Source organism: Cyprinodon tularosa, unplaced genomic scaffold (assembly GCF_016077235.1).
Source record: "Cyprinodon tularosa strain WSP-4 unplaced genomic scaffold, ASM1607723v1 ctg417, whole genome shotgun sequence".
In the NCBI taxonomy this organism is placed as follows: domain Eukaryota; kingdom Metazoa; phylum Chordata; class Actinopteri; order Cyprinodontiformes; family Cyprinodontidae; genus Cyprinodon; species Cyprinodon tularosa.
In genome coordinates, this window is record NW_024039138.1 from 1096581 (window position 1) to 1115097 (window position 18517).

The 18517-nt window shown below is 37.7% G+C and overlaps 1 protein-coding gene across 1 annotated transcript in view; it reads left to right on the forward strand.

The window, feature by feature from the left end:
- Positions 1–6723: 6723 nt before the first annotated feature.
- The window catches only part of LOC119792297 (potassium voltage-gated channel subfamily H member 8-like), a 63125-nt gene continuing 51331 nt past the window's right edge, over positions 6724–18517 (forward strand). The window contains exon 1 of the mRNA XM_038298880.1: positions 6724–6799. Within this exon, the coding sequence (XP_038154808.1) occupies positions 6724–6799 (76 nt within the window). The remainder of the gene's footprint in view (positions 6800–18517) is intronic.

Consider the following 18517-nt stretch of genomic DNA (forward strand, 5'->3'; position numbering starts at 1 on the left):
TAAATCTTTAAATGTGTTTTTTTCTTTACAATCTAATATGACATAACTGTGACTATTCAAAAAGTGTAACTAAGGCACAACTTGTTCACAGTGCTGCATGATGTATCTGTTTTTCAGTCTGGTATGCAAAGCACCAGTAACAGTAAGTGAAACTTGGGTTTTTCCTTTGAAGGACATCGAAAACTGAAATTCACTTAGGCTGGTGACTTTTGGGACTCCTGAGAGAGCTAAAGTGCAGCAAGTGTGAAAACTTTAAAGCTTTGATGCTCCTAAGAAACTGAAGTGATGACAAAGTGATGTTTTCTTTATATAAGACATTCTAACTAAACCAGCTTTGGTTCCCAGATGTGCCTTTTTTTATTAAGATGGATGGAGAAATACTTTTAGTTTTATGTCCTTTATACTAGAGTCTAAAATAAAGGTTTTAGTATTTAATTTTTAAACACTCTTTAATGTTAAAAAATATTTAAAAGAAATTTTTCCTTTCTTTTCAATTCTATAGTCAGCTGACTGGCAGTGTGCAGCAAGAGGTAAAGAAACAGCAGCACTGCATTATGCTTGCTCCAAAAAATATAAAGAAAAATTTATTTTGGCAATGCTGGCACTTTAGAACGAAATAAAATATTCAATTTTTGTTCAAAATTATCATTCAGGCTAAAATAAATGTATAATATAAGCCCTTGTTGTCTTTGTTTGGCTGAAATGAATTCAATAGTTGTTTTTTTTTAGATATTGTTAAAATAATTAAACCCTTTCAGAGAAGCAGGATGCCAATCCTGACAGAGTGTTAAAAATCCAAGATCTAAATATTACATTTGTATGGAGACATACAAATGTAATCATTTTTTTACTTCAGAATCAGAAATACTTAAATAATCCCAGAGGGAAATTACTTTTGTTACACGCTCCAGTTACAGTTTTATATAATATATACACACATCCAGCTATACAATGTAATAAAGACAAAAAATAAGAATAAAAATAGATAAAATATATATACACATATAGCTCTTCTACGTACCGGTAAATCAAACCTCTTAACAAAATCTAACCTCCAAAAACCGGCTTAATGACGGAATCATTTATAACATATTCAATTTAATTAGCATTTCCTTTACTGTACCCAGTTATATCCCCTTTTCCTCCTTCTCTTTAATTTGGCATCAAACCAAAAACCTCCTTCCGATTTACTTTTTTGGAATTTGTTCAGGAGCAGGAAAATGTTTGAGGAGTACCTGGGAACCCTGCTTTGATTTTAAGGAAAGTTTGTCAACAATAAAAAAAAAAAAACCAAAGAAGTAATTTCCTACTGTCAAGAAAGGTGATGGATCTATGTTGCTTTGGGCCTTTTTCTGTCCCCATGTATGGCAGATGTCATAATGTAAGGCATCATGAAATCCTCATTTCAAATCTACACTATATTGCCAAAAGTATTTGCTCACCCATCCAAATTATTGGAATCAGGTGTTCCAATCACTTCCATGGCCACAGGTGTATAAATTCAAGCACCTAGGCATGCAGACTGTTTTTACAAACATTTGTGAAAGAATGGGTCGCTCTCAGGAGCTCAGTGAATTCCAGCGTGGAACTGTGATAGGATGCCACCTGTGCAACAAATCCAGTCGTGAAATTTCCTCGCTCCTAAATATTACACAGTCAACTGTCAGCTGTATTATAAGAAAATGGAAGTGTTTGGGAACGACAGCAACTCAGCCACGAAGAGGTAGGCCACGTAAACTGACGGAGCGGGGTCAGCGGATGCTGACGCGCATAGTGCGAAGAGGTCGCCAACTTTCTGCAGAGTCAATCACTACAGACCTCCAAACTTCATGTGGCCTTCAGATTAGCTCAAGAACAGTGCGCAGAGAGCTTCATGGAATGGGTTTCCATGGTCGAGCAGCTGCATCCAAGCCATACATCACCAAGTGCAATGCAAAGCGTCGGATGCGGTGGTGTAAAGCACGCCGCCACTGGACTCTAGAGCAGTGGAGACGCGTTCTCTGGAGTGACGAATCGCGCTTCTCCATCTGGCAATCTGATGGACGGGTCTGGGTTTGGCGGTTGCCAGGAGAACGGTACTTGTCTGACTGCATTGTGCCAAGTGTAAAGTTTGGTGGAGGGGGGATTATGGTGTGAGGTTGTTTTTCAGGAGCTGGGCTTGGCCCCTTAGTTCCAGTGAAAGGAACTCTGAATGCTTCAGCATACCAAGACATTTTGGACAATTCCATGCTCCCAACTTTGTGGGAACAGTTTGGAGCTGGCCCCTTCCTCTTCCAACATGACTGTGCACCAGTGCACAAAGCAAGGTCCATAAAGACATGGATGACAGAGTCTGGTGTGGATGAACTTGACTGGCCTGCACAGAGTCCTGACCTCAACCCGATAGAACACCTTTGGGATGAATTAGAGCGGAGACTGAGAGCCAGGCCTTCTCGTCCAACATCAGTGTGCGACCTCACAAATGCGCTTCTGGAAGAATGGTCAAAAATTCCCATAAACACACTCCTAAACCTTGTGGACAGCCTTCCCAGAAGAGTTGAAGCTGTTCTAGCTACAAAGGGTGGACCGACGTCATATTGAACCCTATGGATTAGGAACGGGATGTCACTTAAGCTCATATGTGAGTCAAGGCAGGTGAGCAAATACTTTTGGCAATATAGTGTATATACAAGTGACTACCAAAAAACTGTACATTGCTCATTATTGTGTTTTTGAGCAAGATGTAGTGACTAACAAAACAACAAAAGTTCAACCTTCTCAAATGTCATAGAAGAGGACACTTGGGTGAATGTTTGAACTAAAATATTCTTTTTGAGATTGCTTTTCTGAAATACAAGATTAACTCATTTGAAGCTTATTTGTGGAAGTGTGAATAGATTTAGTAAATATCACTTTTTTTTACAGCACTAGTGTCTTGTTTTATTTTATTTTATGGGCAGTAGGCTGACAGGAAAGGGGGTATGAGAGAGGGGGGAGAGACATGCGGGAAAGGACCACACGCTGGATTTGAACCCAGGTTTCCCTTGTCAAGGACATAGGCCCTCATAAATTCGTTCTATCTCTATTTTGCATTATTTCTTAGTTCAGCACCTAAATTTATGCTTTTTGTTTTTTTTTCAACACAGTAGCTTAATCAGGCCTTGTGCTCTGTTAAACTGTGACATCATCCTGAAGGGAGGTATCAGCTGCGCTGGTGCCATCAACAACTTCCATTATAAATTATAGTGTTTGGCCCGTTTTCCTTGTTTAGTGCCCTTTCTCTCTTGACATCGCTTTAGGCTCAGCTTTGACTGTGACCAGCTATGCTCTCTTTCAAAAACTGGCTCATAGCTCATCTCCTTAACCATTTTTTCCCTAGACAGAGCTATCTATGGAGCTAAGTTTACTGTTACCTTCTCTAAGATAGAGTATTTATGGATCAGTGCTTTCATTTTGCTTTTATATTTCAATTTCTGTCTCCTTGAACCCCTAGTTGACCTTGACATTAAGCTCACACTAAGGCTACTTCTGCTGGAGGTTTCTTCCTGTGGAAATGGAGTTTTACTGCTTCACTGTCATTACATGCATGCCTGATGCAAATACGACTTGAGGCAATCAAGATCAGTGGACTCAAACTCCAGTCCTGGAGGCTGGTGTCTTGCACCAGTGATGCTCCTCTGCCTTAACACACATGACTCTAAGAGCTCTGCAGAGCTTGAGTGATGCCAGTGAAGCAGTTTAGGTACAAATCTAACAATAACAGGAGATCAGTGAGGATTTAAGTTTAAGAGCCCTGCCGTAGATAGAAAATTTATAACCAATGTCTATAGGATGTGATTGAATTGTCTCTATAATGTGCCTCAAAATGGCGTGTTTTGAATTGGTATAGAAAAAAAATGAATGGAATTTAATTCAGTAACGTGTTGGAGAGTATACTGCTGGCTATTTACTGAATAAATTCTGCTGGATTTGTTGATAAATGTGATGAATGCATATACAAAAAAACTACACAATAATTTTATACCTGTTAAGATGAAATTCCATAAATGCATTTATGCTTCATAAATATGACAAAAATAATATTAGAGCACTACTACTATTAGTCCCAACCATCCACCAGTCCATCTATCTCTATTACACTCTTTTAAGACCTCAATGGTTTTCTATTAGATTAAAGTCTAGGAATTAGTCTTGCCCATCCATACAGTATAATTTATCCATTTGCTATCAAGATGCTGTTCACTCAAGCCAGGGGTCAGAAACCTGTGGCTCTTTGGACTTTTTGCAGTGGCTTAACTTCAGAACCAGTTCATGCTTTAAATACTACTGAAAGTTTTAAGCATTTTTACCCCACTTAACCTGAAATAACTCCTTTGAATTTGTGCACGATAATGATCCTACAGATACCAGTAATGTATTTAAGTGGGGGTGCACCGATTCCAGTCTTTTGGCCAGACACCAATCTTTAAAAAGTCTGACTCGCTGACATTTTTAATCTTTTTTTATTGAAGAATGAAAAGAAAAACACCCACGAAACACATAATGTAATTGCAAAAGAAAAATTTAAAAAATTAAGTTTTAGAACATTGATAGTGGCCACGGAAGAGGTAGATAAGATCGGTTTCACATCTAAGAGCCGATCAACAATCTCCCAAAATTAAGGAAATCGAGCCAGAACAATCAACTAACATATCAGATAACATTAGGCTGGAGAATATAACCTTTGCTAAACATTTTCCACAAGTGTTCAAATCCCATAGAAAACAATTTATCCATCTTGTAATTAGCAAAAACAGATTCTGTTTTTAAAAAAAATTAAATAGATATATATGGAGCCTAGACGGAAGTTAAACTAAAGAAACTCATTGCTCTCCTACATCCATCTGCGAAACAGCCAATCAGCTTTGCACCACACCTCCACGAAAGCCAATCGGCATCCAAAGCTCATCTTGAAAGGCTTTCGATCCGCACCTGTCTGCTCCTGTGCGCAGGTGGCGGATGCGCTGTATGACTTCATTCAGATGACACCATTTCAACCCATCTCCAGCCCCTCCTCCACCATTGTAGCTAAAGCTTCATCAGTGTCATTCCTCCCGGATTCTTACTGCGTTCCGTCTCATCCCAACCAGAAGACCGCCATGTTGAGCCTGGTTCTGCCAGAGGTTTCTTTCCAACGGGGAGTTTTTCCTCTCCACTGTCGCTTCATGCTTGCTCATCATGGACAGGTTCTCTCAAACCTGTGTTATGCAAGCTGGACTTCCATCTTCCAGGTCCCTGAGTGAAGCTCTAGTATCAGCTGGATCTCCCCATAAAGCTCAGCATACCGTCTCGCTAACCAGCAGTCTACAATCTACAGCTCTATTCTTTGCTGCTGTTCATGCATATCTATCAAAAATAAGCACCATGTTTCCCGCCGAGGTCTGAGCGCAAAAGAAAAGTTATTGCATCAATACATTTCTTTAATTGTCTTTTCTCTTCATGTGGGTTTTTCAGATTGAAATACAGATTGTTCTTTCAAAATAAATGCAAAATGTCTTGTGTAGATATTTATCAAAAATCTCTTTCACAAAAACTCACAACATTGCGGCCCCAATTACATTTTATTTAGTTTAACTGAGGGGAGAACGGTCCTTTGGGTTGTGAAGGTTTCAGACCCCTGATTTAAGTTTTTAGGGGTGTTATTTTCACCATCAGACATTATGAGCCCAAGTTTCAGGGATTGTTCATTTTCACTAAAACCGGACAGACACCATATCATCACACCTGAGCCACTATTCTACCCTGTGAACTGTGGGTTGGAGTCTGGATTTCTCTGGAGCCTAAGGATCTTTAAAGACCATAAAATAATTTGATTAATCTCTTTTAGACCAGTCAGCATGTTGGTTGGGTAACTATAAAACCTCTTAATAATAGCAGAGCAGCTATTATTTAAAACATGACTGAATTTCTGGAGTTCCAAAATATATATGATGCTGACATTTTTCAGTAACTCAACATAATTTCAGTCATACATCATTGCAAAGAATCCTTTATCCATTTCATCTTGTATTTGTGATTATTGCTTTAATATGCAAATCCTTACTTTGTCGTTTTGTTCTAGAATGTGACAGATTTAGCAGCTTCAAGTGTGAAACGCGACAGGCAGAGATGATAGTATTTTATCATCATTGTTATTATAGTCTTCCAGTAATTTCCCTACCAAAAGGGAAACTATGACACTTCCACCAGCCTGGTCTAAAGAACAATTCTGCATGACATCAAAGAATGAGAGGTGAGGACCTTTAAAGATGCAGGAATAGGGGAGGGGGCTCTGACAGGAGGGGAAAGGAAGGGCTTTTTCAGTCAGCTTATTGAGGTGGGCGAATGTCTGTAGTGAATTAAGTGATTGAGCAGCAAAGGAGGAGAGGAAGGGAAAGGTGAAGGAGGAGGAGAGAGGGGTGCCATTGCAGCACATCCGTGCGTAAATGTGACCATCATCACCGCGGTCCCTCTATCCCTCCAACCTTTCCATCCTCAGCCTCCAGCAGCTCCATCTCTCCGCCTCTGTCAGCCGGGATCACCGTCGCGGTGCTCGGCGGCCAAGCTCTGACCGTGGAGTCCCGGCTGTCTCGGCTCGGCGCCCTCCTCCAGGGCTTAGGAGGAGCGCCGGGGAACTCCTCCAGGTTTCTGCCTGGCTTCGTAACCACCGCCGCGGAGAGCCATGGCTCGGAGCGCAGGGAGAGACGCGGCTCCACGCGCTCCCGGATGCCGGTGATGCGGGGTCTGATTGCGCCTCAGAACACCTTTTTGGATACCATCGCCACTCGGTTCGATGGCACACGTGAGTGCACTACTCTGCTGATTTTGGTGACTTTGGTGACTTCTTTATGCTTTCTCTGCACTGATTTGTTTATTACTAGAAAATAAAGGAATCTAGAAGAAATAAATAATGGAAAATAATAACAAAAAAGTAAAGGGTTAGCCAACCCTAACAGGCAGAAAATTAATGCAAATCCAATGTATATAAACTTATAGAAAATCAGGACAAGAAGGTGCTGAATAACCAATTTAAACGGGTTTTGGTATGGAATAACTGAAAGAGAAGAGTAATCTATTTTAAAATAACAAACCTTAGCACATCCTCTTGAGATTGTGTGTGACATTCTGTCACTAACAGATTAGGTATTAGAGCAGGTTTTGAAATTATGGAGAAAACCTATAGCTCTAACAGCTATTCAGACCTATCCATCCATCTTCTTCCTGTTATCCGGGGTCAGGTCATGGGGCTTGCAGCTTCAGTAGGGAGGCCCAGACGTCCTTCGCCTCAACCACTTTGGCCAGCTCCTCTGGGGGAATCCCAAGGCGCTCCCAGGCCAGCCGAGAAACATAGTCCCTCCAGCGTTTCCTGGGTCTCTCCCTGGGCCTCCTCCCGGTGGGACGTGCCCGGAACACCTCACCAGGGAGACGTCCAGGGGGCATCCTAACCAGAAGCCCGAGCCACCTCAACTGGCTCCTCTCGACGTGGAGGAGCAGCGGCTCTACTCTTAGTCCTCACCGGATGACCGAGCTCCTCACCCTATCTCTAAGGGAGAGCCCAGACACACTACAGAGAAAACTCATTTCAGCCGCTTGTATCCAGGATCTCGTTCTTTCGGTCATGACCCAAAGTTCATGATCGAACCGGTAAATCGAGAGCTTTGTTTTTTGGCTCAGCTCTCTCTTCACCACAACAAACCGGTACAGTGCATGCTTTACAGCAGACGCTGCACTAATCCGCCTATGGATCTCCCGCTCCATCTCCCCCATTAGTTTTAAAATGTGTGTGTGTTTGTACACTTACAGCAAGGTAAAATTCCTTGATTGTGCAAGATATCAAAGCTGATTCTGCATTTATTCTTTGGTCAACTGTGTGTAATTTAATAACAGAATTCCTTTCTGGTCTAAATATTAACAGGAAAACAACATAACAACAAGACAGCAACTCATAAAACATCCACAGATAAAATCAACACATTTCATTAATTAGCATCATTCCGTTTGAATCGAAATGCAATTGAAACTAAGATGAGTTAAGCTGGTAAAGACATACTTCAAATAAATGTTAGCTAAATGTCACATTTTGTAGCTTTTTAGAAAGACTGAAATACAATAAATTTCTATGAGGACTCGCAAAGTTTTAAATATTAAAACAGAAAACCTTCAGGTGTCGAACTCAAATAACAGGACATAGAGCACAGAAACAGTTACTGGCAATGTTACCAGCAAATCCAGTAAGGAACAATGAACAAGCAGGAGCTTGAAGAAACATAGACATATTATGTGTCTATCCAAAAAGAAAAAGACATAAAACCAGAGCCTAAGTAGAATATCAACACAAGGCAGGATAAGCATAAAAATAAGTGATTTGTACTCCATCTACTGGCAATACAGCAGATCTACATGATCGTGACAATACCTAGCTATTTTGATAAGGGACGACTGTCTGTCCACCGGCAACGCTTTGTGGAAAAGCAAAGCGTTGCGGCCAAAGACTAACGGTGATGAATTAAATTGAATTATCTACAGCATTTCTAATTTTTAGTAAATCTTCCAGAGCCTCCTATCAGAAGATTAAAGGTATAGTGGAGGAGTTTATTTTTTGTAGTTTTTTTTTTCTTTTTCTGCACGTACACACATACACATACACGCATGCACGCACACACATACATACGTGTCTCACGTATGTATGTGTGTGCTAAGTGTCTCATGATTTTTTTTTTTTTTTTATGTACCAGTAGTCTTATTTGCAGGGAAACTTTTTATAAATAAATATTGGTGAGATGAGATCCGTCAATGCAACCTTCTCATCATTGTGCCCCTGCACCTTCTCGAGGAGAAATGGGCATGTGTATGCTCTCGCATGTGTTTAATAGGCGTTCCGTCTCGGTAGCAGGTACAGGGTTTTGCATGTGCATTTGTTTTAAAAGTGGGGAGAGACAACAAGTTAAGAAATATTTAAATCTAATAAAATTTAAAAAGTATATTTTTTTCGGTATCACCTTTGAAAATAATGTTTCCTCAATCATCCATCAGTTTCCCAGCAACATCTGGATTACTCTGCAGCTTTAAAGTGGGCACACACTACAGTATTTTAAATCTTTGTACTCAGCTTCAGCTCAAACATGCGACGAAACCGCAGGGTTTAAAAGTTCACAGCTCACTATGGACACTGCACAAACCGAAGCTCTGATACTATCCAGCTGCTCACACTGTACATCCAAAAACCACGTCGGACTCATCGCCAATAGATGGTGCTGGTCAGACTCGTTAATTTCAAAGTGAAACGTGAACGATAGACATCTATCTACGCATGCGCGTGCACAAGGTTACAGGTAAATCAGCTCCGAATTTAAAAACGACCACCTCCCGATCAGGAATCAGAAGGTCGGGAGAAAATCAAGAATTTATGAATGTTTGGTAACGAGGGGCTAATTTCCCAAATCTGACATAAGAGAATAAATTACAATGCATAGAACACTTTTTAATTAAAACTTTATAATAATAGTATATACAAAAGGAACAGATTTAGATGTCAAAACCTTAATGCTAACGAAAACTGTATGAATTTCGCAACACTATCAAGCCAAAATACACAAGAATATGATCAAAACCCAGAAAATGAGAAACCTAAACCCAAACATCTAACGATTGTAACCATAAATGCTAGTAAATTAACTCCATGGTGGAAAATAGACCTTTTTTTTATTTAAAAGTTTGACACTCATAAAATCTTCAAATATCTTTTCACAAATATGTATTACTTGTAAGATATCACATAAAATTTCAATTAGGGTATACACATCTGAGCTTGAGGTTGTAATAATAAAACAGTGGCATTAAAATCCTACATAAAAGATGCATAATCTATATGGTGTGACTTAAATAGTGTCAAAAGAAAATAAAGAAAATCTTCTGGATGTTTTGAACTTGGCTTTCACGTTCACTGTTGAGATTTCCAGTGTCAACAAATTCAGTCTGGTTTCTGTTATGTGACCATTTCCAGGTCTATATTGTTTTATAATTTTTACATGTCTGTGCAACCTGGTGACTCAGTCAAAGCTTTCACTTTTAAAATTGAGAGCAAGGTTGTTACTTTATCTCCTCAAAAAAGCCTGGTTCAGAGGAAAAACCAGGTCATCACTTTTCAATGCAAATATCTGGTCTCCTGACAGCATCTGTGGTGAGAATATTGAGCTACTGAATAATGCATCACGTTCCCTTTACTCTAGTGGTAGTTGGTGATAATTAAAGCAATAACTCTCTTTAATTTATAGAAAAACCTTTGAAAGGGACATCTGTCAGTCACTCTTCAATAGAGCGCTGTTTTTACCCCAGATCCTAACTGGTCATTCAGGTAAGACAGGTAAGAGGCCTGGGGAAATGACTGGCTGACAGTTGTCACAGCAGAATGTCATTTTATCAAAGACTGAAGACGTACAATCAAACTTCATGATGCATCATGTCATTTTTGACTCAGCTGTTTTTTCTTAATGAAATGTTATTGTGCAGGTTAAATTTTTTGCTGCAGATCTGGCTGCAGTTTTGATTCTGTGAATCAACCTGCTTTGCAGATCTAGACGGTTTTTTTTCACTGTTTTGCTAAAGATTTTCAATTATAATTAGGTCTAGACTTTGAATAGAAAATGAACCCTTGATGCTTTAATCTAAACCATTCCAACTGCAGCTGGGTGTGGAAACTAAAGTTCGGTTTATGCTTGATGTGTCCATAATGTCAGAAAGTCCAAATTAGGTCATTTTTGGTTTCCAAAGAAACGCAACATATCTGCACAGAAAAACCCGGTGAGGGAGCAACAGCTCCTACCTGCACGGGATTGGAGATGTAAACATCTACTGTGATAAAGCTCATCAATAGCACCAATAGCAACAGATTGTGGAGAAACTCTTGCAAATAAAAGTTGAAAAAGTCAAAACAGCTGTGTTTCTTACTTCCTCGTGAAGTGCAGCCATCCTGAATTGGGGAAAAGAATTACCCAACTTTTACTCTCATTCAAGACTATCTTATATTTATCTCTATTTCCCTTAACCTCAAATCTGACCAACTTCCCACTCAATGCTGAATTAAATCTCAGCACTGTGATATCGACATTAACTGAGTTTCCAACACAAATGTGTGCAAAACTATGGCGTTCTTTGATATAAAAAAATACATATATATATATATATATTTAATCTCAATTGTGTTTTTCCCATCAATAATAGAATACAATTAAAATTCTAAAAGATTACGTTTATTCAGGCAATAACTCTTAAAACAGCATGGCAGCCGCGAATGTAAACCTGTGAGATATATCCATATTTCAGCCATGGCTTTAGTGGACCCCATCATCTTCCAACTACTTCTGGTCTTTTCCTGCAGATTTTTAAAAGCCAGTAAGGTCCAGGTGCAGATCACTCGACTTGTGTAATGCTAATTTTTTTTTTTTTTTTTCCATTGTAGGTTGGCAAAGTATAACAATTAGAAAAAACACCTAACAAAAGAGTAAAAATGCAGATCAAATGTGTGACTTTTCTTTAATTACAGTGTTTCCATTTAATGGCGCACTGTGTAACTTTAGGCCACTAGGGCATTAGACCCATAGCTGCCCGTATTTTTCTCCTAATAGACATAAAAAAATAATAATAAAGACAAATAACTATATACTAGGAGCAAATTGTTAACAACATTTTAACAATGCAGATTTGAATCAACACAGCAGGGATTCTTTGGCTCATTCACTAACACGGTCAAACGTCTCATTCAGATATTATTCACCTGATTTGCTCCTATTCCAAATCCCAGCTCTTCACTCCAAATATTAATCCATGTTTAGTGAAAAGAGAGTCCTGTCAATCAATATGCAAACCGCTAGTATCATAGCTCAAGCATTTTATATAAATAGGCCCTAAAGGCGTATAGTGACGGGCATTACTAAGCCTGTAGGTGCTCCACGAGCAATCAATGCATGTTCTTAAAAGGGGAACTAAACCAAATATATGTGTGTGTGTTTATAAGACTGTGGGTCATGGTCATCTACTGATAATCAATGACATCTGTAAGAATGAGAGGTTTTATCAGCTATTAAATCCCTTCTTCTTTAGTTTGTTCTGTTATTTATCCTTTGTTCTCTGTCATTGAGATTTTTTTTTTTAGACTTTCTCTCGTAAATACTCAGACTATTTGGTTTTATTTGCAATCAGTTTTGGTTTGCAGCTATGGAGGACCAGCTCTACCATATTTAAAAATGAATACAGAAATAAATAAATGCTCAATAAATAAATAAATAAGCATACCATTAATTGCCCCCAAAAATACAATAAACAAATAAATGTAGGTAGAAATTTAATTATACAGTGAGACATAAATGTATATATCTCTTTTAATTAGCTTCTTTATTTATTTGCCTTTGTAAATATTACCTTATTTATGTATTGTCCATTATAGTCTTCAACTTTATTTATTAATTATTCATTTAAGTATTTATTTATGTGCATGTCATAATATTTTTGTCTGGTTTATTCTTCCTTTGCATTTTTTTACCCTATTTATTTCTTCGATGCTATTTATTTCTGACTGTAGTTTTTACATTTCTATATGCATTTCTGCCACATTATGCAAATGAGGAGGGGGTCAACTTCTGACCATTGGTTTGTTAGCATTTTACTGCAAATGGTAGAGCTGGTCCTCCATATGCAGCTGCTCACATATGGAAGAATGTAAAAGGCTAGACTGAAAAAGACAAATCTTATAGGAGTATTTCACAATGAAATCAAAATTTATGAAGCTTACCTTTTAAAGCAGGAATTTGACAGCTGCTATAGCTGAAGATAGAAAAAAATACCGTACGCATATACAGTGCATTGGAGAGGGTGTTGTAATGCAATGTAAGGTTTAAAGTATTAAGGGGAACTTGAGATCATATCAAACCTGAGGGTATTTGCATCTTCGCAACTCAGCAAAAAATGCCAAATCACAGCACTGAAGCCCAACAGGAAACACCTAAGTCAACAGATTCAATATTTCACCTGCAAACAAGAAAGAAATGCAGCCTTGAGGGCCCAAGTAAAATCAGCTGATTGATTTTATTAATGAATGTGCCACTGCTCTACAAAGCAACAAATAAAACAACAGAAAGCAAAGATGGGATTTATACACTGTCTTAAAGAATGATACTTACGGATGAACCGAGCTGTATGCATTTGTATTAATATTTCGTACTTGTTGAAAATGCGCATTGCTTTGGATAGAGGCAGATTGGGAGCATGCACAAAAAGCATACCGTACATAAAAAAGGACAAATGACTGATGGTGGAAATGTTGAAAAGTCTGTGATACATTTTAACAGTTTAAAGGAGCTGTGGATGAGTTTAAAAAAGGCTCACAAGTTTCTACGAGGGGTCTTATCAGAGGAAGAAAAAGAAAATAAGACCAGAGAAAAATGAACCTGAAATATTTAATGAAGGAAGTTGAAACATGGAGAAGTTGCACAATCAGAAAATTGGACCATTAGCAAGCAAATTAAACAGATCACACAAATCAGAATCATCCACTAGAATGTTTTTATATGAAAATATTTTCAAAGTTAACCCATGCAATATTATTTTTTTGTGTGTGTGTGAATTCAAATCCCTTTGTTTGAAATTGAAATATCTGCACAACTGCCTTTTTTTTTTAGTGCATTAGGAACTTTTTACTCCGGGTTAATTTGGCAATCTTATTTTTATCTAATCTTTTGTGTAAATAGATAGACTTTAACCTTTACTAAATGCAAAGGTATGCCTTTTTATGAACTTGATCTTAAAGTTTATTAAACCTGAGTAGTTTAAAACACTTATTTTGTAAAGTGTAATTAGATATTTCCAGAAGAAAATATTCTATACTAAAATATACAGTTTTGATTATCTATAATCCAGATTTTGGTACTTTGTTTTGATTTTTGCAAAGATTTGATAAGGTTTAGGGGCTTCTGTTTTGATGCGTGTTAGGAGATAATCTTTTAATCCATTCAATTTTTGTTGGCTTTAAAGCCATTTACTCTGCTATGCAACCTGCTTGACATTTTTTTAACATCAGTACTAGTTGATATTCATTTCTGAATTAAGGCAAGAGTTAGACACTTGAGTGTGGTACAGTCTTTAAAGAGCTGCTTTCAATTCCTATTTGATTAATTGAAATTTATCATTCCATGTACTTAGATAATGGAATAATATTATGTGAATGATGTAATAATTTGAAATGTTTGTATAGTAGCATGTTCATTGTATCTTTATAGAAACTGAATCAATTTAAGCTTCCTCATCATAGCAGGTATCCTTAAATTGAAAATGATGCATGTTGTATAATCAGAAAACACCCAATTGTTATGTTTTCAGAGCAGATGTAACTTTAAGTGTAAGATGATGTTTCAAAATTAACCAAAAGTAAGATTATAAGAGATACTCAGTTCCCTGAAATAACCTTCTCCCTTATGTTGCAGCAGGTATCGTTAGTTCCCATGGGTTGTTTGCTGCACAAAAGCGTATTAACCTTACTAGTTTGCTATCCATTAAACTTAACATCACAATATGCAGATCTAAAAGACTAAGGGGAACACAATGTACATTTCACAGAACCCTGTTTCTCTAAACCCAGATTTAAACTCTATATAATTAAGTCTATTAGAATGCTGAGCAGATAATTCACAAGGTAAGGAAACACCCTTAATCCTTATGTTGCTGTACGATTCTGGCTTGTTTGTCTGCACAGCTCCTATATGCTTCTTATCTTCTCTGAGCGAAGTCATTGTTTTCTCGTGCTTTACCCCTGCCAGCACCCAATTATGTCCCATTTGCTGCTCCTGCTTACCAGGCTTCATATACTGCTCTCTGGCTGGAAAACAGTGCCAGATTATCGAAAGCCTAATCTAAGTAAATGTCAACTTTCTTTCCTTGCCTTGTTTTTGCCTCCTGGATTTTGCTGCTCTGCTTTGCCCACATCTTAAATTCTCATGCCTTTTAAACACCAGTTTTTATTCTCTAATCAATGATTCCTGTTGATCCCCTGATTTTGTAAACCTGAAGATTTGCCTCTGTGTGTTCCGATTGTGGATGTGATGGATTTATCCTATACATACAACCAAGGGTTCTGTCTCACAATCTGCTAGTCCCACAGTGACGTCTCCCTGCTGTTATACGGAGCAGCCAAAATGTGGCGTCTTCGCTCCTGCATGGGTACTAAGAAGGTTAATGGCGTAATTACTTCACTCTATCTTGCCCACAAGTTCCTGCTCAGCCGCTGACCTCTCTCTCTTCCCTTAGTGGTTCCTTATCTTGCTGGCGGTGGCTGTCCCTTAATCTGTGAACACACTTTTCAATAAATAATTGAACGTTCTTCCGTTGTGTTTGGGTGAACTTTTGGGTCATCACAGCTATACAACTTAGATCTTCACTTCTGATTGATTAAATAGTTTTGGAGAAGTGATTAAGTTGTGTTAAAGTAGAGTGACAAGTTTGTCTGGACTTTATACAACATTGTAAAATGCTGCCAAAGTATAAAGTTTGTGTGTAACTAATCCACAACTCAGTTTAATAAATCCAACAGACTTTTTTTGTATGCAGCGTAGATTGATGAATAGAAGGAATTAAACTGAAGACAGCGTTTCATTTTAATTTTAACTTGGAACTAATTTCACATGATTCCTCTCCTTGGTAAATCAATGTAGGAAACCATTAATATTTGTCCATCTGATCAGGATAGAGAAAGGTTAGGTGTTACTTATTTACAGAACAAAAGCAAAAGTGCACATCTTCTCATTTCAGAAGATGAAGCATAAAGGTTATATAGCTTTGTTACACAGTTTGGTCCACTAACATCCAAAGCTGATCTACTAAACTAATTTTTCTGTTAGCAATATTCCATTTTGATTTATTTCATGTAATATTCAAATCTTTCAAGTCACTGTATTTTGGTTGAACACTGGATCCTTGTTTTTTCATGCATGATCTGACTGATTCCTTATATTAGCTACTGATGATGTTTGTCATCATCTTGAATTTCCGTAGCCCTAAAATTTGTTAATGATAATTTGTTTGACATTCTTGTAACAGCAATCACTACTGTTCTCCACTTGGCTTCTTCTCATTGATTAGGTGTTGATTTAGTTCAGTTTTGGTTCATGTGATGCATCAATGCAGATTTTATAGAAATAAAACAAGAGATTATTTTAAAAGTGAGTATTTGGAGAGTGGATTAATATCTACATTAAATTATGTAGATGAAAATTCTGAGAAAATAGAAATAACAGTATTTTAATAGTAAGGCTAACTTTTGGTGATGACATCTGATCTGCATGATATGCTTGCATGTTGCTAAAATAAATTAGTTAATGCTTGACCAGCACTCTTAAAAAAATATGGACCGCCTCTTTAGATCAGGTTGGAAAATCAATGTTAGACTTGTGAGTGGAACAATAGTGAGTGGAACAATAGTAATCATGTTAAAAAAGGTTGAATCTTGTGGTCAAGATGAGAAAACCTGGCGAAGTCCAACAGCAGCCTTTGTAGATTTTGCATGTCCCAAAAGGGAGGGAGCAGTTTTATAAGCAGTCCGTTATCAGGCACTTCTTTCCCTTATCAAAAGCTCTCAGGTGTCCTGGAATTTTTTTGGGCTTGACTTGATTCAGGTTTCTTATATATGCATATCAGAAACTTATATAACTGATCCACATGCAAAATAGTTCCTCACAAACATGCCATCCGGGACAGCACTTCTTTTCCCAAATCACAACAATTTTCTGAACACAACAATAAGAACTACAACGCATTGAAGGTGGCTATGCCTGATGCCTTTTCCTTCATTTATTGTCATAATTGTATATTTTTTAGAGGGCACGTATTAAGATTTTTTGCATTTCCTTTATATGTTAAAAAGCTGTTGAAGAGGGACACAAAACAGCCAAGAATGCAGCCTAAATTGTAGCAGGGTGACTGACTTCTAAAAAAAAAAAAACAGAAGCAAAGTAAAATCTGCAGATCATGTTTTAGTTTGGAAAAGCAAAACTATTTATAGCAATTTACCCAAAAAGGAAGAGAAAGTTGGGAAAATATCGGAGAGCAGCTATATTGGAGACCTGACAAACCAGCACACAAAGGATTGCTTTAAAAGTTCTTTAGCCTTCTTTTGTTTCACCAGAACAGGGAATTATTACAGACAGAAGCAGCAGCAAAATGTCACTATCTCATTTAAGAGTGAAGCAGAACTAAAACACAGTTTAAGCTGATATAAACAGAAAATGTCTCCTAAGGAAATCAGCAATTTATTGCCTCATTTTAAAAACTTTAATCAACTCTATCAATTTAATCCCTAACAAATGGAGCCTAGGCGGAAGTTCAATTGAAGAAACTGATTGCTCGCCTACATTCACCTGCGACACAGCCAATCAGATTTGAACCAAACCTCCACGAAATCCAACGGCATCCAGAGTACATCTTAAAAGGCCTCTGATCCGCGTTTGCTACCTAGTGCACAGGCGGTGGATGCGCTGTGACTTCATTCAGATTAATTGTCTTTTCTCTTCATGTGAGTTTTTCAGATTGAACGGATTTTTGGATTGTGAAGATGCTACAACTATTGTTCTCTTCTCTCAGAAGTAGGATGCAACAGATCTAAAAAAATAAATAAATGAAGAGAAGTCCATCCACTGAAGTCTAGCACTTTTAATTCCAATGCATCTTATTCTAAGAAAAATATTTGTTAAGCAGACTGTGGTATTTTTTTATTAACCACTGGAAAAATTATTTTAGATGATCAAATGAGCTCTGGAGCTTAGAGAGATGGTTCATACATCAGGCCCAGAATACTATGACTTAAAAAAACAGGATTAAGCTAACTTTCTTGTTCTTAAAGCTGAAAAAAACCAAGATTTTAATTATCTAATAAACACCAATTAAAAATAAAACTAACCCACATTTTCTTCCCTTAGAAAGACAAAGCCGATCCTGAAACTTTACTAATCCATTCAATATGAAAGAGCCTTACTGTTTCCCAATATAAATCATTATGCATGTCTTGTATTTAGGACTTGAACTTCAACTGCTCACAATCCCCGTGCAGCTGATGTGCAATATCAGTTCAGAACCATGTCATGCTGAGGGTGCACTGCTATCTCTTTTAACCACATCCTGTGGTATCAAATGTGCAGGATCTTGGTATGTGGAGCATATTTGAGATAACAGAGAAATGAGTATCACTGGTGGAGTCTCGTATCTTCATGATGCAACCCAGGGCAACCTAACAAGATAAATGCATAGCTTTGCCTGTATGGAGATTGTGTCAAAGACAAAGCTATAAGGATAAACGCTAATACAACCCATCCCTTTGTAGCCTTAGAAGAGTCAGGATGAATACTTGGAAGTTTCTTTAAAACCAAAGAAAGCAGTTCCTTAAAATTCTATTTTATTACATGAAGAAGCATTTTGAGTTAGAGAAAAATCATAAAGTTAATTAGATTTATAAATCTAATCGGAGAGTTAAAACCCCTTAAGC